This window comes from Crocodylus porosus, unplaced genomic scaffold, assembly GCF_001723895.1.
Source record: "Crocodylus porosus isolate Cpor-Errol unplaced genomic scaffold, CroPor_comp1, whole genome shotgun sequence".
NCBI lineage: Eukaryota > Metazoa > Chordata > Crocodylia > Crocodylidae > Crocodylus > Crocodylus porosus.
The window spans coordinates 209704591-209731429 of NW_017728886.1; the positions used below are offsets into that span (position 1 = coordinate 209704591).

The 26839-nt window shown below is 43.4% G+C and overlaps 2 protein-coding genes across 4 annotated transcripts in view; one reads left to right on the top strand and one right to left on the bottom strand.

Annotated features, from left to right (window-relative positions):
* The window catches only part of ARMC1 (armadillo repeat containing 1), a 43518-nt gene extending 21431 nt beyond the window's left edge, over positions 1–22087 (bottom strand). The window contains exons 1-3 of one of the 2 annotated variants that reach the window (XM_019548623.1): positions 21975–22087; positions 19367–19565; positions 14389–14480 (exon numbers count right to left, since the gene is read on the bottom strand). In XM_019548623.1, the coding sequence (XP_019404168.1) occupies positions 14389–14480; positions 19367–19540 (266 nt within the window). In that variant the 5' untranslated portion in view covers positions 19541–19565; positions 21975–22087. Of the gene's footprint in view, positions 1–14388; positions 14481–19366; positions 19568–21963 lie in introns of both variants that reach the window. The other variant, XM_019548616.1, reaches the window with a different exon arrangement.
* Positions 22088–22422: 335 nt separating this feature from the next.
* MTFR1 (mitochondrial fission regulator 1) overlaps positions 22423–26839 on the top strand; it is a 40656-nt gene continuing 36239 nt past the window's right edge. The window contains exon 1 of one of the 2 annotated variants that reach the window (XM_019548640.1): positions 22423–22547. The gene's annotated coding sequence lies outside the window, so the exon portion shown is untranslated. Of the gene's footprint in view, positions 22548–24902; positions 25014–26839 lie in introns of those variants that run through there. The other variant, XM_019548633.1, reaches the window with a different exon arrangement.

Sequence of the window (26839 nt, forward strand, 5' to 3'; positions counted from 1 at the left end):
GGAGGTTGGATGGACATCTGGCTGGGGTCATCTGAACCCAGCACACTTTCCTGCCTATGCAGGGGTCAGACTCAATGATCTATTGAGGTCCCTTCTGACCCGAACATCTATGAATCTACAAGAGCACCACCTCACTTGGGAGCCCATTCCAGAGCCTGGCAGCCCTAACTGTAATGTCTCCTGATGTCCATCCTGAACCTTCTCTCTAACAATTTGTGGCCTTTATTCCTAGTAACCCTGGGTGGTGCCAAGGGAAACAGAGCCCCCCCAATCCCTGCTGGTCCCCCCCCCCGGTGAGTTTACAGATGGCCACCAGATCCCCTCTCAGGCTTCTCAAGTGGAGGCTGAATAGGTTCAGGCCCCTTAACCTCTCTTCGTAGGGCCTGCCCCACTGCCCCTTGACCGTGCGAGTGGCCCTCCTCTAGACCCTCTCAATGCTAGTCACATCCCTCCCGAAATGTGGCGCCCAGAACTGGACGCAGTATTCCAACTGTGGCCTGATCGATGCCTCATAGAGGGGAAGAATCACCTCCCTAGACCTGCCTGTGACGCATCTGCAGATGCACGACAAGGTGCGGTTAGCACTTACTGATCACTTCCTGACATTGGTGGCTCGTGTTCATCCTGGAGTCAACAATGACTCCAAGATCCCTTTCTGCCACTATGTTGACAAGGGTGTTCCCCAACCTATAGGCACGTTGCTGGTTCCTTCTCCCTAGATGCAGCACCCTGCACTTGTCTGTGTTGAATTCCATCCTATTCTCATCTGCCCACCTCTGCAATTTGTCTAGATCTAGCTGGATTCTATTCTTCCCCTCCAGCATGCCCACCTCACCCCACAACTTGATGTTGTCAGCACATTTGGACAGCATGCATTCCATGCCCACATCCAGATCGCTGATAAAAACATAGGGGCCCCACATTACCTGGTGCCTTCTTCTTACTTCCCATGTACTTAAAAAGTTCTACCCTACAGGATAGGCTTGGCAATCTGGTGATTGTGGCAAATGAAAAAGCTGACCTCTTTAACTAATTCTTTGCCTCCATATTCCTGAACAGGGAGTTTTTGCAGAAGGGGCAGAAACCCAATATCAAGGTAAAATAAAAGCTTAAGTTTTGCAGAACACTAGAAATTCTAAAATTATATAAGTATCTTCCAAATCAGTGGTTCTCAAACTCTACAGACTCAAGGCATGATTCTTTAAGACTGAGGGGAAGGGAGGAGTTCAGAAAATGCCAGCTTTTAGTTTTGCTCATTTTTGACTACAGAAAAATAGAGCAATTCTTCTGTTGCAAAAAAAACTCATAAAACCGTAACATGTCAGAATGCTTTTAACATTATGGACTCCCATTTGAAATCTCCGGGTTTCTCCTGTGAATTGTGTATGGATACCTAACATTGCTAACTTTATGTAGCACCACGAGGCAACCCTGAAAGGATCTCAAGGCACCACAACTTGCCCTGGGACCATGGTTGAGAATTGCCGCTGTACATGTTTATACATGAAGTTCTAGTCAGTTCCTAAAAACTGGCAAGCACATTTTCCTTCTTTCATAGGCTGTCTTGGAGCAACAATAGTAAGTCCAGCTTAAGGTTAGTTAACCAGTCTAACACCCTTGAGGAAAGGGAATATATCTCTGCGATATCACCGTCAAATTTGTATAGAGGGCAGAGTGATGTTATGTCATCCACAGTCTGATCAGGATTGCCAATCACATTTTGCAGAACTTCTAATACACCATTTGTGCATCAAGTGACCACAGCAACCATGCCCAGTTTGGATCTGATTTAGAGCCTTCCACATTTTCGTGGAAGAACCAGGAGACTTTATTGTTGGGTCGAAAATTAGATGTTTATTCTGAATGGTGGTTTCGTTTCACATTTTCCTCCAAGCTGTTGCACTGTCGTGACAAGTCCACAAAGGTTTCCAGGAGACCAAGCAGTGAGCTGGGAGGTTCTTTAAATCTCTGTGGATGGGGAGGTCTGGGGTATCATTCATGCAGATGACCTCTCTGTATGTAGCTTCTTTACAAAAAATGTCTGGAGGAGCAATATTGGCCACCACCACTAACCACAGAATTGGTGTAGATTTCAGGGTTCCAGTGACAGGCATGTATTGCAGAATTTAATTGGACATCCACGCATTTGGTATGAATGTCAGCAGTTCAGAAAGGTGCATAGTACTCGATCGTTGAGAACACCAGTGCCATAACAGAAGTACAGAGTACTCCCACAGTGGCACCCTAGCTTGTTCCGGCAAGTTTTCACACCATGTTCACCCGACTCTTTCTCTTCACAGCTATTTTTGAGGATGGTTACAACAGATTATGGTGTGGTTGCATGTCACACCTATGTAGGACAGAGTTGGATCATGTTGTAATTTTCTCCCTGAAAAATTTATGTTGAGATGAACATGTGCTTTATGCTCATTGAGGTAAAATGCCAAGATGATAGACTTAGTTGGATTTGGTCACAGCCTCCACTTGCAGAAATATTCTGCCATTATTCACAGACCTAATGTCAGCATGTATTCAATCTCTTTGAAAGTCTTTGCTTATGTGGTTAGTACCAGGTCATCAGCATATGCAAATTTCCTCAAAGAGTTAACAGGCAAATCGCTTATATAAACATTGGAGAGAATCAGGTCAAAAACAAGCACATTAATGTTTTCAGACAACTTTATTGCAGGCAACACTAAGTGTGAAACTGTTTAGAAATAAACTTTAAATAATTTTTCATATTGCTTTGGAAAGATTTAACTGCTCCATTAAATTATTTTGTTGCAATCAAAATCAATTATATTGTTTGCAGTTGTACAGCTCACTTTTCATATTTAAATGTCAGCCGGCCCTGACAATTTACACCCCAGAGCACTCAAGGAGCTGACCTGCATCATAGCTCAGCCCCTGACACGGATCTTCAAGAGCTCCTGGAACTCTGGTGAAATGCCCAATGACTGGAAGAAGGCCAATGTGGTGCCTACCTTCAAAAAAGGGAGGAAAGTGGATCCAGCAAACTACAGACCTATCAGCCTGACCTCCATCCCGGGGAAGGTCTTAGAAAAAATCATCAAAGAGGCCATTCTTAATAGACTACCCTAAGGGATAGCCAGCACAGGTTTGCTGCAGGTAGGTTGTGCTTGACCAATCTCATTTCCCTTTACAACCAGGTGACCCATCAATCTCTTCCCCCTTAGCCAGGTGATGTCATACCTCTTGACTTTAAAAAAAGCCTTCAATCTGGTATCCCATGATCACCTTTTGGCAAAACTGGCCAACTGCGGCCTCAGGTCCACCATAATTCGCTGGCTGGGGAATTGGCTCCGTGGTTGGACCCAGAGGGTGGTGGTTGACAGAAGTCAATAGCCATGGTGCCCTGTGACCAGTGGGGTCCCTCAAGACTGTCCTTGGACCCACATTGTTCAACCTCTTCATTAATCATGTGGGCATTAAGTCAGAAGTGAACTGGCCAAGATTGCCAATGACACCAGACTTTGGGGTAAAGTATCCACACCTGAGGACAGGGGGGTAATCCAGGCTGACCTTGACAGGCTCAGGAAATGGGCAGATGAGAACCTGATGGTGTTCAACACTGAAAAATGCAAGGTTCTGCACCTTGGGAGGAAAAACCTGCAGCATGTCTATAGGCTCAGCAGTGCTACATTAACTAGCACTACAGATGAGAGGGACTTGGGGGTCAGAATTGATCACAAGATGAACCTGAGCCTGCAATGCGATACTGCAGCTAGTAAAGCGAGCAAAACCCTGGCTTGCATCCATAGATGCTTCTCAAGCAAATCCCAGAGCGTCATTCTCCCCTTGTAATCGGCCTTGGTGAGGCCGCAGCTGGAGTACTGCATCCAATTTGGGCTCCACAATTCAAAAAGGATGTGGAGAAGCTTGAGAGAGTCCAGAGAAAAGCCATGAGCATGATCAGAGGTCAGGAAAACAGACCTTATGGTGACAGGCTGAGAGCTATGGGACTCTTGAGCCTGGAAAAACGCAGGCTCAGGGGTGATCTGATGGTCACCTATAAGTTTATAAGTGGTGTTCACCAGGATCTGGGGGGAATGTCTGTTCACCAGAGCGCCCCAAGGGATGACAAGGTTGAATGGTTATAAACTCCTGCAAGACCGTTTCAGGCTGGACTCGATCTTCTGAGGTCCCTTCCAGCCCTAATATCTATGAAATATGAAGGCACAGACTTAAAAAAAAAAAAAAACAACAAAAAACAGTGATTATGATTCCTTCTTTGCCAGCAAGTTAATAGCAAGAGGTGCAAAGATACATCGGTCCTATATTGGATCAGCACCAATACAAAGAAAATATAGTATATCACAAATTGGCCATATCAGTCAGATAATTTGGCTGATCAATGGCCTGCGCATGCATGTAGCCACAGTGCAGCACAATGGAGAGCTGCCTCCAGCTGGTAAGCCTGGTGTGGTGGAAGAGGTGTGGGGGGTGCAGATCAAGGCCCCGGGATGAGGGAGGAGTGGGGCTGGGCAGGTGGGCATGAGATGCAGCTGCGACTCATCGTGGGGGGTGTGGCAGGGTGGCTCTCTGCTGCACGCCACTTGGCTGGGAGCTGCTGGTCTGGCAGCTCCTGCTGCTTGCCTGGGAAGGGGTTGTGGCAGGGCAGGCATATGTCTCTGGATCTGCGCGGGGCAGGTTGGGGTCGGGACTGCACCGAGTTCTTCCCAGCAGAGTGGAGCAGCACTAGGAAGGGGACTATGGGGGGGCTGCAACCACAAACTTGCCATAGCTCCATCTCAGTACAACCCCACCCGGCTGGGAAGAGCTTGGCATAGCCCTGCACAGATTTGCCGCCCCGCCCCCTCCACCCTGCCCCCATGCCCTCCCAGATGAGTGGCAGAAGCAGCAGTGGGAGCTGCCAGACAAGCCAGACAAGCAGCTCCCAGCCAAGCAGTGTGAAGTGGCAGGAGCCACCCCTGCTTCCCCACACCCCCCAGACGAGCTGTGGCTGCATCCCACACCTGCCCGCCCCACCCAGGCATCACTTGCCCCATGGCCCTGCCCCAGGCCAGCCCCACTTCTCCCTCACCACAGGGGCCTTGATCTGCCCCCACACCCCTCCCTCCCCACCACACCAGACTTACCAGCTGGAGGCAGCTCTCCACCCTGCTGGGCTGCGTATTGGAAATCGGATTAGTATCAGTTGATAAGCCTCCTTAAAAACTGGATATTGGTATCGGCCGCAAAAATCTCTATAGGTACACTCCAACCAATAGCAAAATAAAAGTGCACTTTCTTCAGTAACCAATAGGAGGGGGGAAAAAACTTTATTTAGCATCCTATAGTTTAGTAATATACAGCCTTCCAGGAAATAACCGCAATGTATTCATTTTACAGTGTGTAAAGAATTTTGTACTATTGTAAGAACTAGTAAAAAAAATTAAACATCTGGTTCAAATCAAAGTTTTGTACAAGACAAAGAAGCATGAACTCCTGTTGCTTGTCATTAGGTTTTTATGGACATAAACTAGACATATAAAAATAATCAAATGAGTTGGAAGGCATGATACTGGATACCCTAGAATTCAGATTCTTAATTTTGCAAAGATAATATCACACAACTGATGACTCTTCAATACCCTGGAAAATTACATTAAAAAAAAAAAATCACTTCACCATCTGGGCATTTGTTGCAAGAAAAGGGGCAATACATGAAGTGGTAAAAAGAAGAAGGTATGCAGCTGTGAAATATGTATCTTCTTATGTGTACTTACAAGCTTGATGAACATTAATGGCTCAATCAAGTTTGATGTTAAATGGAGATGTACCTTAGTCACAAGTGCCGAGGAGAATTTTATTAATAATATTAGTTATCAATTAGCAAATTAAGCAAATCAATGTACTAATAGTATTACTACCTGCGGGAAATGAAATAGTAAAAGACTGGAAGCAGGACAGATTTTTTCCAAGAGTAAAGCAGAATGGTTAACACAAAGCAAGGAGTTAAAAAGGAGAGTAAGCTGTTAAAACAAGGTATAGGACTGACTACAATTTTAAAAAGTTTTAATGTCCCAGTCATTACAGAAGACCAGTTACAAAGTGCAGATTCAACCAATGTCATGTTGTAGTAGAGGCCAACAACAGACTATGTGGATAGAAAGTCTGCATAATGACATAATATTCCTAAATAGAAGGACAAGGGCTGGAGAAGAACGGTGATGCTATATTGCGCCTCCTGTCTTCAACATGTCCCAAGCTGAAAAAGCTTAGGACCCCTCTACATGGGCAGGTAAAGGCATGATGAGATCTAATGCACGATCTACACAATAGCACTTCCTGCCATACTATATGTGCATGGCAGGAGGTGTAATTGTGGGATCACCAATCAGATCCCATCATACCTTATTACTGGTGGAGGGCGGGCCTAATCCCTTATATTTATAATTTTTCAGAAGCAGCATTCACTTCATCTGTAAAAAGCTATAAAGTATTGGGGTTTACTCAATACTGCATGATATTTCACTATTTTTTAAACACATGGAACAGTTTTTCAGCAAGCACTGTCATGCTGTTTTGCAAGTGACCTTCTCTTGGCAAAAAACTGTTAACATAATTTACCATGCCAGCCATAAAACATACTTTAGAATTGACCAGAACAACATTATGATTCATCTTTCGAAAAAGTTTCACCCCAACAGAATAGTTTTATGAAATGCCTGTTCATGGCCAGAGCAGTTACTTCATAGCCATTAAGAATTTCTCTGAAATTTTTACTAGTAGAAAAATAGCCTAAGACATGGAGCATACATGTGCTTGATTCCCCCTAGAGTGAGTGCTACACAGGCAGGCTGTCTTTGCCAGGAGGCACAGGAGGGCTGCTCTGTGGGCCACCCTTGCCTTAAAAGCAGATTACTTGACAGCCTGCCCTTCCCCCTGCCTAATGGGCAGGCCATCAAGAGGCAGCCCCTGAGTTCTATATTATCTCAGGTGCAAGCCATCTGGGCTGGATATGGGGCAATTTAAAGCAGATGCAGGAAAGCAGGGCCTGGGACAGCCTCCCCACCCTTGGGTCCTGAGTCCGCAGCTTTTAAATTGCTGCATGTGCTGCCTAGCTGGCTGACCACACACTCCACTTGAAGGCCAAAGGGTCATGAATCAGGGGGTAGATAGCCTCCCTGGCCCCAAGAGGCCCAGTTTGGTAGTGAGATCAGCAAAAGGAAGCTGGCAAGGGCTGGGAACCAGGCTTGAGGATAGACTTCTCACCCTAGTTCCTCTTTCACAGCCTTTGCAATCCCTGCCTCCATGGCCAAGCTGGATGGCACTTAACACCCAGGGGCCAACTGTGAACTGGGGCAAGGAGACTGGGGGTAGGGGGAAAGAGAGGGCATTCTTCCAGAGGGCTCCAGCCCAGGGTGCACCTGTATCCCCCTGCTGCACTTCTCTGGATTGAATTGGTCCAGGAGTGTTTCTGCAGCAGGAAAATGGTCCCCTTCTTCTGTCTAACCAATCATCAAAGGCCTTGCGAGGCTGCCTAACTGCTTGCCCCTGGGTGGGTTGTCAAGGAGCCAGTGCTCTCCCTCCCTTCTTCCTTATAGGGAAAGAGGGAAGGAGGGAGAACAGAGGACAGTGGGATACTTGATGTCCTCGGTACCCAAGAAAAGCAGTCATCTAGTTCTTACAGGAGGGTAGAGATCTTCGGGGTTAGAAAAGATAGCTTTTCTGCAGGAAAGCTACATTTTTTTTTTTTTTTCAAGAAAGCCCTCCAAACAACTGTAGTTCTTTTTGTGTCGGGAGAAAGGGTCTTCTCCCGGAACCGATGTAATGCCTGTACATAGCCTCTATTTAAAAATCAAACTCAGCTCAGCAAGTCCTACCAGACAACCAAAATAACAATAGGACTAGAATATGAAAACATTTCATGTCATGCCATAAGTGTTCTTTTAAATCTGATACTGATCTCAATAGGCCACAGATTTGACTTTTACTAGATTTGCCCAAGTTAAAGAAAAAGGATACAAATTGCCACTAAATTTCTCTATTGTTACCATCTCCTACTTACATTTATACTACAATAATACCTGTACCAACAGGAAAAAAATAATAGTTTCTGGCTCAAACCGCTTATTATAGATGGCAAGACAAAATGTAACAAGGTGGATGACAAAAATAAGCAAGGGAAAATGAGGGCCCAGGAAGACAGGGATAGCAACAGGATGCATAGTATATAAATTATTCTTGTACCAAGCCATATGTTAAGATTTCCAAGCCATTACAGGATTTCTCCAAGTTCTTGCTGACAAGAACACTGAAAGCACACAAACTCAAAAAATGCAACAATTTGTTAATACGCAGTCCCAACAAATGAGCAATTTATGTTTTGCCCTCAAGAAGCAGACTTTCCATCACTCCATCTCCAATCTTTTCCTTGATTTTATAAGAAATACAGAACAGAAAAATAAAACATTTCAGAATTTATTGGACTGCATTCCTTCAAACATGCAAGTTTAAAATTTAACCAAACATTATCAAAAGTATGCAGGAATAAGTGAATATTTGTACATTTATTTGTATGAAATTGAAGGATATCTTCCAACTAACACTAGTGGCCAACATTTTCCCCACCCAGTACTCCCTTAACATTCAATTTGTATTTCTTGCCAGCTAATATTTGGTCCTGGTGAGAAGGAAAAAACTTTTTTAGGGAAAAAACCTAAACAAATAGGTATTTTAACAATAAACAGATAAAACGAGTGTGATAGAGCATCTCTTCCTGTATTAGTTTTGGCATATACTATCAGAATCACTTTTAAAGGTAAAGTCAAAGAGACATAATAAATCTAAACTTTTTTCACTTCTGGAGAATAATTAAATTTTCAAAAACTACAGGTAATTAAGACTACCCAAAATTAAGTAAGTCTGGAATTACAGAAGTGCATGTATTTCACCGTATCTGCAAGGGACTCCGTGTAATTAAACACATATTAATTGCCCTAATCTTCTTAGGCAAGTAATAAATTGGAGAGCTGATTAATGTGCTGGATTTAGTTCAGCTTGTTAAACCTGACATCCTGGCAAAGGAAGACTATCTCGAAAAGCTCTTTTAGCTAAGTAATTAGAATTTCACTCTCAGTAATTTGCCATTCTGTAATAAGAGCTATTTGGTATATTGATTCCCCATCAGTATTTTTTTAATACATGTTAGTTATATTGGAAGAGTACCATTATGATGTTCATAAAGGTTATGAAAAAACTGTGAACTTTGACCTTTACTGTCCATCAAAAGTCACTTTCACTCTGAACACAAAATGAGTATATTTCCTTGTAGGCTATAAATCCTAATTAATTTTAATCCTGGAAGCAGTTAATAACATTTTATAAAGTCCATACGGACACATTAAGTACTCCATACCATTCATAAAGCCAATGAGTACACAAGATTAACATTAAAGACCTGCTGATATCTTCTGGAACACACTGAAGGACTTTGTTCTGAGGCAATTGTCCATTTATCCTCTTTTTTTTTTTTTTTAATTATTTGAACATACATACTCTCTCTCTTGCTATGCCCATCACCCACTGCCCCTCCCCTGCAACTGGGAGAGATGACAAGTTTCTTGAGATTGGAGGAATATTTTCCTATGCATTTGTAATATATTAATAGGACTTGTTTCTTATAACAACCTTGGAACACTACAAAGAAGAAAGTATAAAATATTGGTATTTAAGCATATTTGTTCATCCCTCTCCTGAAGACACCTAGATTCTCAACTACAAAAGAAAGGAGAAAGCTGTGAAAGATAAAGGGCTTAATTCTTAAGGAAAGAAGAATCAAACATGTGAAGCCCTCAGCCTTCATAGAGTACCAGTGACATCCAATGGTTACTGTTATTTTGGGGATAGCAAGAGATCAGCTTTTCTACACGATGTAAAATGAAGTAACAGCAACTGTAATACTCCTTTTTGAGTCCTTAACTTTGAAATCACATAAATAGCGAGTCTGTCCAGTAGCCAGTTCAAAGAATGGAATTGCTTTCACTGCTGAGATAAACCACTTATTATAATAAATGTTAAAAAACTGAACTAAAAGTTCTACAGGACCAATGATTTGTTAAGTGTGGCATGAAGGGAACTAAGATATAATTACAGTTAGCAAATGTGGTACTTCTGTCATGCCCACAAAAATATTTCCTTCCCATTACCTGCAATCTATCTGTACCAGTGTAGATTTGTTCCGTTTAAGGGCAAAGAAAGAGGTGGCGCTGTGACACTTGTTAGCTGACACATGGGTGGTTTACAAGCTACACTGCTTTTGCTGTAATTAAAGAACCTGGGCATGTCTACATTGCCTTCACCCTGCACCTGGGATCACTACTAAGAAGCACAAATGCCCACTTAGCACATGCAAATGAAAATGAAATAGTATAGGTGACTTAAAGCAACTATGAGCACATGCTGCAACAGGAAGCAAGCATCTGCACTGAAGACTGATCCCAGCTGGCTACTCTGCCTTTTTTCTGGGATTTGGTACGCACTGAGTGAGAGCATATAAAAAGAGCATATTTTTCAGTGATGGTTCTGGGAAAGGCATGGAGACTATCTAGACAAACCACATATTTCTCCTCGATTGGAGTTGACTGGCACTTTGTCAAGATTCCCTTGCCTGCTGGAGCTTTCTGAAAAGTTTTGGGAAATCTAACTCCCAGAAGAACACTTCCCTAGTTTGCAAAGCAAAGCAAAGCAAAAGCAGTTAACCACGTTAGTCTGAAGTTAGGGAGAAGGCAGGGCAACGTGGGACCTTACAGACAGGGACCTGAGAAAAATCACGATTTTGTGGACTGCATTGAAACCGCAAAATTCACCCCACACAGCGATTTTTAAGGGTTGTGAACATAAGCAGCTTAGCTCCCCATAAAGCGGGCCAGCACAGAGGACCGTGAGGCAGACAGGTGCAGGTTCCGGGCAACTGTATTGGGGGTGGGGGGAAAGAAGGGCACAGAGGGACATGGAGCCTGCACTCAACCAGAATTGCAGCCAGACAACATGTGGAGCACTGCCCATCATTGCAAGTAAAAATCAGGGAAAAAGAAAAGGGGGGAGGGGGGGTGTTGATTGAGGCCCCTACAGGGAGGGAGGAAAGGAATGGGGCAGGGGCGAGTGGGGCCCCAGGGTAGGTCATGGGATGCTCGAAGCCCAGGTGGCTAATCCAAGGGCGCAGGGGGGTCTCCCACCATTGTGCACACCTCAGGAGAAGTCCGGGGAGGGGCACATGCCTGTTGCAGGCTGGGCTCTACGCCCCATGCTATATGGTTTATGACAGGAGGATGTACATGTGCCTAAAAAATAGTGTCATCAGACTGCTTTAAAAAATGGCTCTGTCACTCTACCATCACTGCAGCATGCAGTTTGGTGAAATGGATAATGGAAAGGGGTGGGCTGGGAGTTACTATTTTGGAGAAATGAGGAAATAAGAAAAATGACAAGTGAAAAATTATTGAGGTTTAACATAGGGTAATATTCAGCCTCACTTACTGTCAGAAGTCAGAGATGGACTATAATGTAGTTGGTTCAATAAAAGATATTACACCCCCCAAAACATCCCTGCCTCTCTCAATTCCTGGACCGTCACAGCTACGTCATTAATGCTACCACAATAGGGCAGATATCAAAACCTGTAACTTAGAGTAGAAAATCCTCAATCTAAAGAAAAAAGCTGGACTACGCAGCAACATTTTAAGCCTATGCAAGAAATATAAACATCAACCCAAGGGGATTCACCTGCAACTCTCTAACTAATGCACACAACTCCATACATGCAACAACTATGCTGGAGAACTTCAGAAAAAAAACCCTGAGAAGCCATGTTCTTCACTTAACCTGCTCCAAAAGGGATCAATTTAAACAGGACATACTTATGCTTCTAAACTAAGAGATAACCTAACTACTATGCAGCAGACTGTACCATATTACTCAAAATATCAGATGACAGCCATCCAACATAGGAAGAAAAAGCAAAATATGCAGTTCAATAAACAGGCATCACCCCCCAAAAAATCCTTGCCTCTCACATTATCCCACATGGGCATACACCTAACTTTATTACCATCACAGTGGCAACAAAAGGGCCTAACAAAGCTTTAAGATGGATGCTACACAAGTGTAAGAAAGCAATGAACATAGTACTGATAAAATCAGAAATTCTACTGACTGCAACCAGTTTCTTACCTCAGTTTTCTTCATTCTAGGGCAATACCCACCCATTTCTGATTTCTTAAATAATCTGAACCTTAAGTCATTATTTGATCTCTCCTCCCAAGCTGCAATTTATTGCTTTTGTATTGTGCTCCAGACTTCCAAGATCTTAAGCTTTCAATTAACTTTTTAAGTAAGCTTTTCATCAGGGATGAGGCCTCACCCAGAAAACTGACCATTTTTAAGTACTGGATTTAAAAAAACACAAAACAAACCACCTGTATAAATTAGAAAGACTCCACCAGAAAGCGACACAAAGAAAACATGACTTACAAGAACAGTTTGAAAGATTTAGGATTATTTAGTCTGAGTAAAATAAGACCAAGACAGGATTTGATATTAGCCTCCAAATATCTGAAGGGTGGCTATAGAGAAGATGAAGGTAGAACAGAGTGGCACCAGCTCTGCCTGACTTCAGACTAACATAGTGAGAGACCAAGAGACCGCACACATAAGCCTTATGGTAGACTTGAATGCTTATGTGGGAAATTTTGGTTGAATAAGGCCCCCTCTACATGTTACAAGCATTGCACAATTAACTGGTTAACTGCACAGTTACCTTAAGACCAGCTACATGTGCAAAATACTTATCACATGATAAAAATCTTCAACCAGCTATAAAGTTAAACCTCAGAAATGCGTATTAACTTTACAGCTGGTTGCTACTGAGCTTTAATTTGCAAGCGTAGCAGAGTCTCCCCTGCATTAACAGTAGCTTCTAGCATGAAACCCCCATGCCTGGGGGATAGACTCCCTCAATCCCTCAGGCTCACGGGTATGCGGGTCTTGCTTCTTGCCAGCGCAGGGGCAGCCTGGGATCTAATATGCAATTCCACAATCACACTTGATTGTGTGGATCTTGCATTAGATCCCATTGCACCTTTACGTGAACATGTAGTGGGGGCCTAATTGTATGAATTTTCTCACTATGACAGCCATGAAGCACTGGAATAGAAAGAATATGGAATTTCTACACTTGAAAATTTTTAAAAGCAGGTTATACAAACACTTGCCTGAAGTGGTTTAGAAGAGACAGTCATGCCTTGCACAGGAGTGTTAAACTAGATGTCATCCTGAGGTCACCTCCAGTCTGATTTTTCTAGGATTCTGACTCTCTTCTCAAGAACTCCTGCTGTGGCTAAGGCACATACTCAAGGATGAACAATTTCATGAACCATTTAATTTTAGATGAAAGAGTGTTACAGGTACCAAGCCAGTTGTAAAGATGATCCAAGCATATTTTTCCTTTTTTAAACTGTACTTTTGGGCAAATTTCAGGAAATCAAATTTCTTCCAGAAATTGAGAGCCATCATACTTTAAAAACAAATGCATTTTGTTTAATGTTATGTGAAATATTTTCATCTCTTCACCATCTCCGCTGAAAATGGATAAAAGGAAGGATTGTTTCTTAAAATACCCCAAGCCTGGTATCCTTAGAATGCAAGTTATTCACTTTTGTCTTTCAGCCAATTAGAGGTTCTCTCATTACTTTTCAAACTGAGGCACTGGTCTTAAGAAACCCTTCCATTTGGTCTTACTTGGGTCTCAGTTCAGAAAGGTACTCAAATACCAGCCTACTTTAATGTACATATGAATTTTTTTCAATGGGACCCCTAAGACTAAATCATATACAAGTGCTTCTCTGAATCAGGGCTACAAAGGACCAATAAGGGGGCAAGAAACTTCTCACCTCTAGTTTCTGTTCAAATCCCGAATATTTCAATATATATGGGTAATGGGTTTATGGCCTCAATCTAGATCCCAGGAGATAAGCTTTTCCGCAACACAAAAATCACTACCCTAAGTAGTATTCTTTGGTGGAAATATCAAAAAAGGGTCAGCGACCATGTAAGTTTAACTAATTTAGACTATTTGTGGATTCTGCCAGAAAAAAAAAAAAAAACAGGTCAAGCAACTCTCCTCACTAAGCAATCTCTTCTCAGCTGAATGCTTATAGTGTAAAAAAACCTCTGTATTTGATATATTGCATGAAATTCATATTTTTAATTGCATTTAACCATATAACTCAGTAGAGGAACAAACGAAGGCAGCACTTACAAAATCCATTACATAATCCAGGCAATAAAGTTCTATTTTACATTAACTCATTGCACAAAACAGCATGACCCATTGCCAGAAGTAGCAGCCCACCCGAGACTTACTTCTGTATTACAGTCTGTAAGCTCAGCATCATACCCAGTTCACTTTTCATCTTTTCTCTGTTGGCACGACATTCTGCCAAATAACGGAGAGCCTAAGAGAAGTGGGAGATCATAGCAATTAGTAGTTTTGCATCTAGTATTCCCTGTTAATTTCTACTTCTGACATTTCAAGTTGTTAACATTTCAAGTCATTTCAACAATTCATGGTTCTGTGAAAGAAAAAGTGTGGGAGGCTTAACATGTATGCTATTTTAATGTTCCAAATACTTCCCAAAGGTGTTAGACAAATACAAGAAAGCAGCAGTAAACTGCATGCTCAAGCTGCCTCTCTAAAAGAAGGGTCAGCCTACACCCTTCAGGCTAGCCCCGGCCCACAAAGCCTTTGGATCTGGCAGCAGGGGTACCCCTCTGGGTCACACCAGTGAGCTGCCTGGGGCTTCAAAGAGGGCGTTATCCCTGTGCCATACTGCAGTCAGACACCTCGGGCTCTGGTGGAGGGGCATCTCTAACTATAATGCACCAGAGTCAGGTGGCAAGGGATCATTTTGGCCCTCTTGCTGTAGCACAGATAAAAGGCAACCTACCTTCCACACTGGAAGACTATTGTAAGAAATGCCACTAGCATGGTTAATATAGTGCAGATGAACAAGCTGAAATTTGTAAAGCTGACCCAGAAGTTAACCAAGTTAAACATAATTTTTCACAACAGGCAAAAGAGGTTTCTCCTAAGCCTTCTGTCCTTGATTAACTGTGACTTTTTTTTTTAAAGATTTTTTCTTTAAGTAGAAGAAAATGTTATATTTATCCACTCTCCACATGCCCAACAACATTTTCACAGTTTATGACCAAACTTAATAAAAACACTTAAGAATAAAAATTCTCAGAGCGTCAGCCTAAAAAATAAAGGTCTACACAGATAACATTCTGACAAATGTAAGTACTCTTATAGCTGGAGACTTAGCTACAAAGAAGAGTTTTGCAAGCTAAAACAGCACAAGGAGGATGCTATGGATGTTGCAGCCTCAGAACAAATAAATCAAAGACTGAGACAGAAAAATGACAGTATCATTATATGCACTGCCCTTGTATTAGAAAGGTGTTAAAATCTGAAAGGGAACACTGCAGAAAAGACACTTTTTGGGGTGGAAGAATGTTGGACACCATCACACAAAAGAAATCTGGCTAGATTTATCCTGTCTTCTGGCCAAAACACAAGCTCCACATGCTCATTCCTACTTCATGCCCATGCTCAGATGCATTAAAGGGTCAGCCTTCAATGCATGTAGCACCCCAGTGCCACTGTTGGTCTCTTTCGAGTAATAAAGCAGGGCTTAGGCATGTACTCTGGACCCCAGTATTTTGCCTAACTGGCAGGCTTTAATGTACACAAAGTAGGAGCACAAATCTAGATTATTTCTCAGTGATGGTCCCGGGCTCTGTAGTGGGGAATACAGACACTGACCACAACATTTCAGCCTCCAAGATTAAAACCTATGTTTTCTTCATTAAATTTGTCAACAGCTTTTCAGGAAAGGGCTGAAAATATAAAATTTAAGATGCATCTTATTCACAAGATTTCCAAATACAGTAAAGTCCCTGTTATCCAGCAGTTGAGTAATCTGATCACTCTATTAACCGGAATTTCTGGCTGGCCGGCCGCAGGCAGGGACAGGAAACTCACACGCAGTGGCCGCCACCACTATGCACCACTGCCACCAACTCTTCCCCTCCCCTTCCCCTCCACATCCGGCTGGAAACTATTGTGCCTCGGGTAACTGGCATTTTTAGGTTATCAGCACCCCCCATTCCCCACTCATGCCAGATAACTGGGATTTTACTGTATAAGATAAGATTGCTAACACTTTCTTTGAATTCATTTTTCTGGATTCCATAAACTGAATTGCTGCTACCTTTTAAAAGTTATTTCTACCAACTACAGAAGAGCTTTGCACTCACTCTCCTGAACAACAAAAAAGAAAAGTTTTGGAAAGGTTAAGGAGACTGCAGCAGAACTTCAGAAGGGCCTTTCATTTAATGACTTTACAGTTTTCATCTCGCTTTTATCCAACTTAGAGCCCTGAGACTGCTGTTAGTCAAACCTAAAGTGTGTGCTTATTTGCTGCCTCAGGTTTTGCTTCCGAGTGTTTATAGATGGATGTTTATGATACAGAGCTGACCAGGAACTTCTAGCAACTGCATATGTCCACAGTTTCGTAGTTAAAATCTGAAATCTCACAATTTATTTCATGTACTTTTGCAATCCCACTGTTATCTGTATTTTGAGTAAACAGATTAGCGGAAATATGTAAAGATCAATACTGCGCTCTGCTCTGTACACCTACTGGAGTTTCAGGTCCTCTCTCTCTCTCTCATACATACATATATGAACAATAAGCTGATAACATGCAGATACCATAGGACCTTTACACAAGCACTTGGTATGATGTATAACTTGATAACATAGCTCGAAAGTCTGCCCATTCCTTAAGTGGGATTCTCTCTCAAGTGTTTAGCCTTCAAAAGCATCATACTTTTTCAATTGCTTTCTTTTGCTGTCATGTTTGTCCTTCCAACACTAACATTTTTTCTTAAGTCTGATTTAGTACGAGTGAATCTCCACTGGAAAGCAAAGATTGCAATTGGAATTAAAGACTTATATTAAAAAACACACACTTTGTTATTGGCAGAACACTAGATTATCAACTGTATTGCTTACTGTTTGACACCAAGGAGTTTTAATTTAAATAACACCTTCGCCAACATTTGATTCAAAGGAACAGAGTTTTTGACCAGTTAGTCCCTTACTTATGAAGATAATTTCTATCACAGATTAAATTAAAACTAAGGTATCTGAAAGCCTAAATAAATAAATAAAAGTTCCAAACACATACAGCTCCTATTTATTTCAGTAAGAGTTTCTGGCTTCTGAGTCAGCTTGTTTGAAAAATCAGGTGATTAAGGAGCTGGATTCAAAGCCCACTGAAGGAAAGACTTGTTAAAGGTCATGGACTTTGGATCAGCTTTCTTTTAGCAAAATACTTGAGCATGTAATTAAAGATAAGTGCATAATTTATTTCACTCAAGTCAATGAAACTATTCACATGTGCCCTAAAAACATACTGAAGTACATTAATGATTTAAGGTTTTTTTGACAGCCTGTATATGAATTTAGGAACCTAACTTCATGTTTCTATTTTTCAAAGTCTTACTAAAGTTTAAGAAAAATGGTTAGGCACATTTCTGATTTTTAACGTCTTAAAGAAAGAAATCAAAACCTGACGGCTTGGCTTCTCTTTGTTCATCTGACCTTTTAAAGGGTGGAGAGAAGTAACATGAGAAACAAGTAGTTTGGTGAATTTGTCTATGTATGGCATATGAATTCTAGTTGATTAACTGGCAATCAGCAGCACTTCTGAAGAGATCTGGGAGTTATAACAGAACACAAACTAAATATGAGCCAACTACGTCATATCGCTGGGGATGGAAAGCAGAAAACTACATTTTTGGCATGTGTAAACAGGACTGCTGAGTGCAAGACACAGCACTGGAAAGGCTTCAGCCAAAAAGCTGAACCCAGTTTTAGACACAGGGTGCCCCCCCCGACCACAAGGGCTTTCCCCCCTCCTGCTCCCAGGACTTGCTTTGCTTTGCTGCTGCTGCCTGGAAGTGGAAGGCAATTTCCCCCTCCACTTAAAAGTTATTGTTTAGTAAGTGGTGAGCTTTACTTCCTTAAAACAGCTAAAGAATAGCCTCCATGTTGCTGTTCAGTGGTAGAGGCAGGAAAGAGTCCACTCTGAAAAGCTTGAAATTGGCTCCAATAAGCTGGCAGGGAGGGCATGTTTCCACCCACCAGAGCCTGAACTACAGTGGCCCCTACCTACAATGAAAGACAGAGTGCGTTTGTTTAATCTTCAAACAGGAAGACTGAGAGAAAGCATAACAACGGGTTTCAATGTCAGAGATGAATGCAGTGAAGAGATCTGTAAACTGTTCTTCATGTTCACTGGGAATGGGACAAGTACTTTACTGAGTTTAAATTGCAGTAAGGGAAATTTCAGTTAGCCATAAAGAAGTCCTTTAAAACTGTCAGTTTTAAGTTAAGCACTAGAATACAGAGACTGAGAAAAATCTGTAGAATCACAGATTTCAAGGGGACCTTAAGGGTTGTTTAGACTCCAGTACAGATGTAGGATTCACTCCTCATAAACTGTCAGTCAGGTTCCTACCCAGTCTTTTCTTTAAAAATTCCAAAAAAGGAGATTCTACAACTTCCCTAGACAACGTCGTTACCCCATTTTTACAGTTAGGAAGCTTTATCTGAGATTTAATCTAAACTTGCTTTTCTGCTGTTCAAATTCCACACTCCTCTCCTATAATAACCACAACAGACCTCAATTCCCTGCCATCTTGGCGCAAGACTGTTCACCTGCTCTCAAAATGCATCACTGAAGGCACTTAAGAGCAACTTAGAAAAAAAGTGTGCGCCAGGGATAGTTTAAGAATAGCTGATCCTGCCTTGAGGCCCAGGTATGCGCTAAATAACCTCCTGAGATCATTTGCATCTGTATTTTCTATGATTCAGATTGTTTACATGACCCATCCAGAACCACAAATGCAAGATCACCACAAGATGCATACAGACGTAGGAATGTAACAAGCTGAATTTTAGCTTTTCTCCTTTTAACCCAGTTAAACAGTCATATTCTAATTCTAGGGGGGGAAGGGGGAAACACAACAACTTTGCTTTATCTGTAATAAGTTGTTTCTTTCTAAACTCCATGAATTATCTCCACATAGTATGTGGTTTCAAATCATCTTTTATAGCACTTATCAGAAGCACAATCACAAGCAAGAGTGATCTCACATAAAATTTGTTATAGCAAATATTTGTCTTTTTAAATACATAAAAAGAAAGAGATGCAAGTAACACACTGTTAAAACAACCCTTAGTCCCCACTGATCAAATCAGATTACTTACTAGCAAAGCTGAATGAACAACTGGAGGGTTGGGGTGGTCCAGGAACAAAATAAGGCCAGGCAGACATCCCTGATCCTGAACAATAGCTCGTCTATTTAATGGGTCAGCTGCCAAATCTCGTAACTGGTTAACTACTGCTAAAGCATCAGGTTCCTCGCTCATAGTGGAGTTCATTTTTCCGTCTCATACACAGAAACACCTGTTAAAAAAAGTGTGTCAATAAAAAAAAATCATCGTTAACAAGTCATTGATTAAACTATAGCCAGTCCAGAACAACAAGCCTTAATTGATTCTTAGAAGTGTAAAGGCAAATAGAATTCTTCTTAAGGTCCCTCCCTATACACTGTTAAGACAGAAATTTTAGAATTCACACTAATATAGAGTTATTCACATTTTCAAGTTATTTGCTTAACTGATTTTTTCCCACATAGGCCTGTCAAGCTTCAAGTAAAATACTGTTTATAGCATTGATACTTACAGGTGAAGAAACAGTTGTTTTGTTACAATTACACTGTCGCCTACACTGCACTACAGAAATGTACGTTTCTAAGTCTATAAAAAGATAATTTGTAAAGAAACATACATTACTTGATCCTGTAACACATTGTCAATGAGAAATCCTAGGCCAAAACTTTTACCTTTCCATCAGGCATCTCCACTGTTTTATCTTATTCAGAAATTACATATCAAAATTCTATAATTCAACACCAATTCAACTGATCCTGGTATTCCCTCTCTAGCCATTCCTCTTAAAAAGCATGGGACTATCTTGCTTCTACTAGAGTCGAGCAGAACCAGCTCAGTTTCAAATGAAGGCAATTAGTCTGATGCTGGTAAGCTAACAAGTTTGTTTAAATAAAACTTCCCATCATAGCCAGAAACTTCTGATACCCCACAACAGTGGACCTAATGTGAAAAGTAAGATCAAAAGAACCTTTGCTGTTTTGCCAAGACTGAAACCTCAGTGCAACTTATGGTCCTGATCTTCTCAGCACCAAACTCATGTACTTTTTATGCACATGAGTATGAATAAACTGTTAATTTACTTTTCCATTTTGATTTAAAAGAAGGCATGCTGTTCAGAGCGTTTTAAAGTTGCTTCTCTTGTTTTTCTGTTAAAGCTGTTAACTTTTTTCAGTAAGAAAACTGGTTGTGCATGTAAAAAGATACCAGATGCAGAAATCAGACGTTAACAAAGAGACAAAAGCGAGAATGGAAGAACTCCATTCTGTATCATAATTTTGTACATACAATATTTCTGTCTGAAAACATGACTGTCAGTTCGGTGGTGACTGCTCAAATCACTAATGTTTCTTTACAACACAAACCAACTTAAATGTTAATTTTTCATGACAAGAAAATTAATATATATCAAATAAGCTACAAGTTTCATGCAGTCATTACTTCGTAGTTTCAAAGCATTTTAAGCACAATTTTTAAAAAGAAAACCTTAAGAAACAGGCAAGCATTATGATTTCTATTCTGTAAAAGGTAAAACACCAGAAAGAAAATAGATCAATCTAGAGCAGAGGTGCTCAACATCCAGCCTGTGGGATGGATCCAGCTCAACAAATCATGTCATCTGGCCCACAGGGCTCTACACAGGTCTAGAAATTTGGGGGCGGGGGAGCATTAGCAGTGTTAACTGCTTCCCAAGTCACTGCAATTAACGTTGCTACTACTCTCCTGCCGCCAAATTTTCAGACCTGCAAGGAGCTCCACAAGCCAGATGATACTGCCCTGCTTGCCGGCACGTGGTCCAGGGATGGATCCACGGGAGCTGCACTGGTGCACTTGCACCCCCTTTGCTTCCTGGGCCACCCAAAATTTAAAACCAACCGCCTAGCAGCAGAGCAGCATTTGCAGTCAGGCAGTGCCGAGGGAGCCAACTGATTCCACAGCTCATTATAAACTGCCCGATCCTTTCCAAACTGTTCACTCCACAGGTGTTAACAATCTTTTCCTTTTAACGGCCTTCATGCTCCACCAGCCAAACTATCCCATTCTACAAGTCTGCTCTGCCACCTACCCCTGGTGTCAAACCTCCCATCTCACAGTTCGGCAGACTGCCTTTTAGCTTATCCCAATGCTGTTTCATTTGTTTTTGCTTCAATCTTAAAACCTCATAATACAGCCCTGGTCCCCTGGAGCGTTACTGATGCTTCAAGCTTCTTTTTACCAGGAGAAAACCAGGGGTCACACTCTAGGGGAGAATGCGCCTCGCCACGGGCACCCCCCTACGCAAAAGTCTAGGTCCACCCACGGTGGGGTCACTCCGTGGCCAGAGCCGCTGAGGCAAGAGGCACCCATGGGCAGCACAAGCCCATGGGAATTGGCCCCAGCCCAGCCCTGCACGGCTTTTCTGGCGGGAGAGGTTGACCCCCCAACGCGAGAGCGGCCCAAAGACTTCAGTGTGGGCAGACAGGGGCCGAGCGGCGCCTGCAGCCTCTGGTGCCTTCACGACCTTATACGGACGGGGGGCGGGGGTCACAGGCTGCCAGCCCAGCCCGGCCCTGCCCCAGCGCAGCGCGGCACAAACCGGAGCAGCTCCCCCGCGGGCCCCGCTCCCGTCCTCCCGCAGGCAGGGCAAGCCCGGCCGGCCACGTACCGAGGTCTCCGCAGCTCAGCGCAGCGTGCCCATCACGCGAGGCATGCGAGCGGGCGGCCCGGGGTAAGCGGCGGGAGAGCCGGGCCCTTCACTACACAAAACACCCGCTAGGGCTCTCGCCAACCGCACCACCTCCGCGCCTCCCTCCCCCCGATTGGCTGAAGCGAGTGCCCATTCGCAGCCCGCGTTATTACGCCGCGCGCTCATTGGCCGCCCCATGTGACCTCTCCCGTCCTCGTCCCAGGGTGTTGTGGGTAGAGTGGGTTCTATGCTAATGACCGGGGCGGGAGAACAACATGTCCCAGAATGCACAGCGCCGGCGGATTGCGTAGTGGGCCACGTGGTCTCTGGGGAGACTTCGGACTGAGCGCTGCTCTCGTCCAGTTCTTGGCGGCTTCGGCTTTGCCTTTCGGGCTCTGTCCATGGCTGGGCTATTGCATGCTTGCATGCTAGGATTTGCACACCCTGGTCGCTATTGGAGCACTGCATGCTGGGATCTGCAGTCTCTAGGCGTTTATTGGGCCGATGCATGCTGGGATCTGTAGGCATCACTCTGGGGTTCACATCGCACAGGTAGGATCCTTTTTGCTGTGGGCCCCAGTGGCTGCTGATATGCACAGACAAAGTGAAAAAAATGGAGAGTGAAGAGTATAGTGGGAAAAGGGAGGTTTCATCATAGTCTGCCACTACCGAGCATGTTGGAAGGTTCTGACTCCTTTGCTTTAAGGTGATGAGAGCCACAAAACAGCTTCTCCTTGGGGGAGATCTAAGTCTTGGTGTCAGTCCAGTTTCATAGAAAGTTGACAAACCCTTTTTTTCACAGGTAGGGATACACTAACAGGAGGGCACTACACTGGTCACGCACACCCCTAGACACAGGGTAACTGCATGGGATCTGCGTGCTTTGCAAGTGAGATGCAGAATAAATTTACCAGAATTTATTTTTATTTGTAAGCGTGCCTGTTTTTCTTAAAGTTCACTATCAACTCAAAATGGTGATTATTTTTCAGATAAGAAATTGTTTTTACTTATCCGATCCTTTGTTTCTTTCACATTTCTATTAATATAACTTACCTTTTGGAGGAACTCTTCTACTTTCGGGAGGGTTTCAGTTACAGTCGTTGCAGGTGAACTACACCCCACCTTGCCTGCCAAAAAGCAACATTTTGCATTGTATTGGAGCTTTGTTATTTCTGGAAGCCTGAGTTTCATAACAAAAATTGCATTATCAGCATTTAAATATAACTCCAGATTTAAACACATTCTTTAAATCCAGTGTTTTGCAAAGTTTGGAATGTGAATGCCTCTACCTTGAGAGAATGCAAGTATCTTGTGCTGTTTACGACTCACCTATTCAGATGTAAGAGGCAAGAATTTCTGACAGCAGGGGTAGGCAACCCCCAGCATCAGGGCCAGAGCGTGGCACACAAGGGCACTTTACTTGGCATGTGCACCTCAGGGCAGACAGTGGGGAGGGGGCTAGGGCTGCACTGCCACAACAAGGATGGAGCCCCTTGCAGCTCCTCCACTGTCTGCCCCTGGCATGTCAGTCTTACAAGTTGAGGTTGCAGGTTTTTTCCCAAAAAATATTGCTGATCCTTGTCTAACACTGCTGTCCTCAGACAAAGAATGCTTTGCATTTGAAAGCTTATCTAACTGTATCTCAGCTACATAGTTTGTCCAGTAAAAGACATTACTATAAGACATTCTTGCCTCTGGCATAATTTCTGGACCATCACAGCTGCAACATCACTCTTAAACACTACCTATTCAAACATATGTATTGTTGTAATATTTTGAGAGTGTTTAATAAGTTTATACTTTCTTGTATACAAGGAGAAAGGAAATAATGATATTGACAAAAAGGTGTCATCAGTGACACGTCTGTTAATAAGAGGTTGTTGGCCTGGTTAAGTTTGAAGTCAGGCAGAAGGCAGGGTAGATTTGCACCTTATGGACTAATTACATCAGAAATGTATAGTATAAGCTTTGGTAATCAGAGATCTTACTTCAGAGGGAATAGCACTTGATGGAGCAAGCTCTTTGCATATGAAAGTTTATGGTACTCACCTCTGACAGTCCAGGAGCGGTAAATCTATTCTGCCTTCTCTTTTGGTTAACCCCCACTGAAGAAAATAGAACAGGCCCTTTTTGAATTCAAGTTCTCAGTGGGTGCATCTACACATGCCCATTTACTGTGCAGTAAATATGGAGGCATATGCTGACTTGAGCATAAATTTGATACCTGCATTATGCAGATATAAAATTTAGACCTGATTAGTTACTGAGCAGTAATGCACATATAGATGCCTTACTGCACACTAACACTGTGTGTGTGGACTGACTTGGGGCTAATGTTAGTCCCAAGTCAATCCACACACATTAATATACTTTAACACCTACATGTGTAGATGCCGGCCTATTGCTGCTTGCTGTGCAGTAAATCTAAGCTAACATAAATGCACGTGTAGACATACCCAGTTACTTTCACCACAGCTTTTGCAAGTCTTCCCTCCAACCAGGGGACCTGGAGACTCAGTGTTTTATTTCCCAGCTTAAGGAAAGTCAGAGACTGGGCAGAGAGGCAGGGCTCCAGGCAACCCTTCCACTTCCCCATCTCTGCTATAGTGCCAGGCAGCCCCACCAGGGAATCCATCCACCACCTGCGCATGTGCCAACGAACCGTACGGCCAAAGTGATGAAGCAATGACGTCACAGTAATCACAGCTGAACTGGCCAATCGGGTCTCTCCACTAGGGCCCTGCTCACGTGACAGAAACTTCGCTTGCCCGCTTCAGTGACAAGGGTGCACCGTTGGCCCCGCCCCCTATGAGGGAGGGGAGAGCAGCTCTCCCGGGGACTGTTGGGTAGGTCGCCCGGCTCCTGCACCAGGGTGAGGGGCGGGGAGAGTTTAAGTCCCGCCTCTCTCAAGCGCGGCGCTGATTGGCCGATGCGCTGCCGGAGCGGCTTCGGAGTGGCTGGCGCTGCGAGCCGGGTCTGGGTAGCCGGCGAGCGGAGGAGGCCCTGGCCGCACGGCGGGTGAGCTCAGGGTCGAGGGGCAATCAGCATACAGGGGGCCGCTGCGCCCTGCTCTGTCCTGTTCGGCCTCCGGCGCCTGCTGCGTCCGAGGGGTGGGTGCGTCGGAGGCCACGCTGCACGGCGCGGCGGAGCAACCCCAGCTTGCGGCCCAGGCGAGGAGGAGCGGTTCTGAGGGAGCCGAGTCCAGGCTGGGCGGGTGCAGCCCGAGGTACAGGCCGCCGCGGGCCTTGCCCGGGACCCCGCGCCTTTGGTTCCCTTCAGGCCCCCGAGGCGGTGCGTAATCAGGGCTCATGTCATTGCCTGGCAAGGTGCAGGGAAGTGTGGTGCTGCCCCTTCCCCCCCACCACTGAGAGGAGACGAAGCCCAGCATCAACCCTCCCGCATAGGCATCACCTCCTCTGTCTTGCCTGGCGGAAAAGCAAGCCCTAGGGAGCCAGGAGTTTATTTGGGTGGGCAAGATGCAATGTCTCTTTTTTTTTTTTTAATCTTTTATAAAGATAAGCTTATATAAATTTTATCTTTATAAAAGATAAAATTAGCTTTTATTGAATCAAAATGTAGCTGTGTCTCTGTTCGACTGTGTGTATTTCCTATGCTCCTGGGCTTTGCTGCTTGCCCCCTCCCAATTTCTGCTATACATGTCCAGGTATTTTTAAGCCTTCCCAAAGGCATGGATTGGGTGTGGGCTACAACCAAGGCTGGGGACTTTGACTGGGATGTGCCAGTGCTCCTGCTGGGACCAAAGCCAGAGGTTCCTGGCTAGAAGGTCTTGCCCTTCTGCTCAGGGTCAGATGAATTGCCATATTTGGGGTCAGGAAGGAATTTTACCCTGTGGTCAGATTGATATGGACTGTGGGGAGGTTGTCTTCCTCTGTACTGGGTCATGTGGCCCTCTACCTAGGATCTCTTGAGCATGTATTATGTCTTTTATGTAGAGTTTAGGTTATAGTTTGTATGGGATGGTTGGGATAGAGATGTTTGGATGAGATGACCTCTGGAGGTCCCTTGCAGCCCTGCTTCTCTCTGATTCTCTATAAAAATTGATATTCCCCCTCCTCCCCCCGCCCCCCCCATTTTAATTTGATCTGGAAAATAACATTTTAATGTAGACATGGGGTAACTTGAGAGAGACTGAAAACAAACAGGAGACGAGTACTTTCACATATAGATCACTAGCTTGAAACCATTCCATGGTGGTAGTAATCTCCAGAATCATTACTAAAATCACTGAGAATGCTGGTGGGGTATTTTGCTGTTTTTTTGTGGGGGGAGGAAAATTTATTTTTGTAACTTTTTTTTACAAGTTGTTATATCACGTAGCAAAGATTGGAAAGTGAAACTGAATAGAAAAAAAAAGTTGTGATTCTACTGTCAATGAAAAGACCATTGTTAGGTGTACTTGAGTGCAAAGCGGCAGTTCAGGGTTTCTGTTTGTCTGCCTCCCTTAGCAAAGTGCACAAATATGGGTATATCTCCATGGCATTATACAGTTCTGTACAAAGATGATCAAACTGTCTTGGGTGCCAGAAGCAGGATAGCCCTGTAGCTAATAGAGCCAAATTGCTTTCAAAACACAAGCTAGCCTGGGTATGGCTTCAAGGAATTATTATACCTTGTAAACCTACCCTGTGTCAAGCAGAGACTCATCATAAGTGCTTAAACACTGAAGGGTTTTTCATTAAATTGCTCTTTCCTTAGCAAGTAAAGTTTATTGATTCTGTAATGTGCAGTATCCCAGTAACTTAAGCTATGCTGCTCTTTCTCTTTTTGTTGTTTCTGTTTTTTCCCCTCTATATTCAGACACTTCACTGCCTTCAGAAATGAGT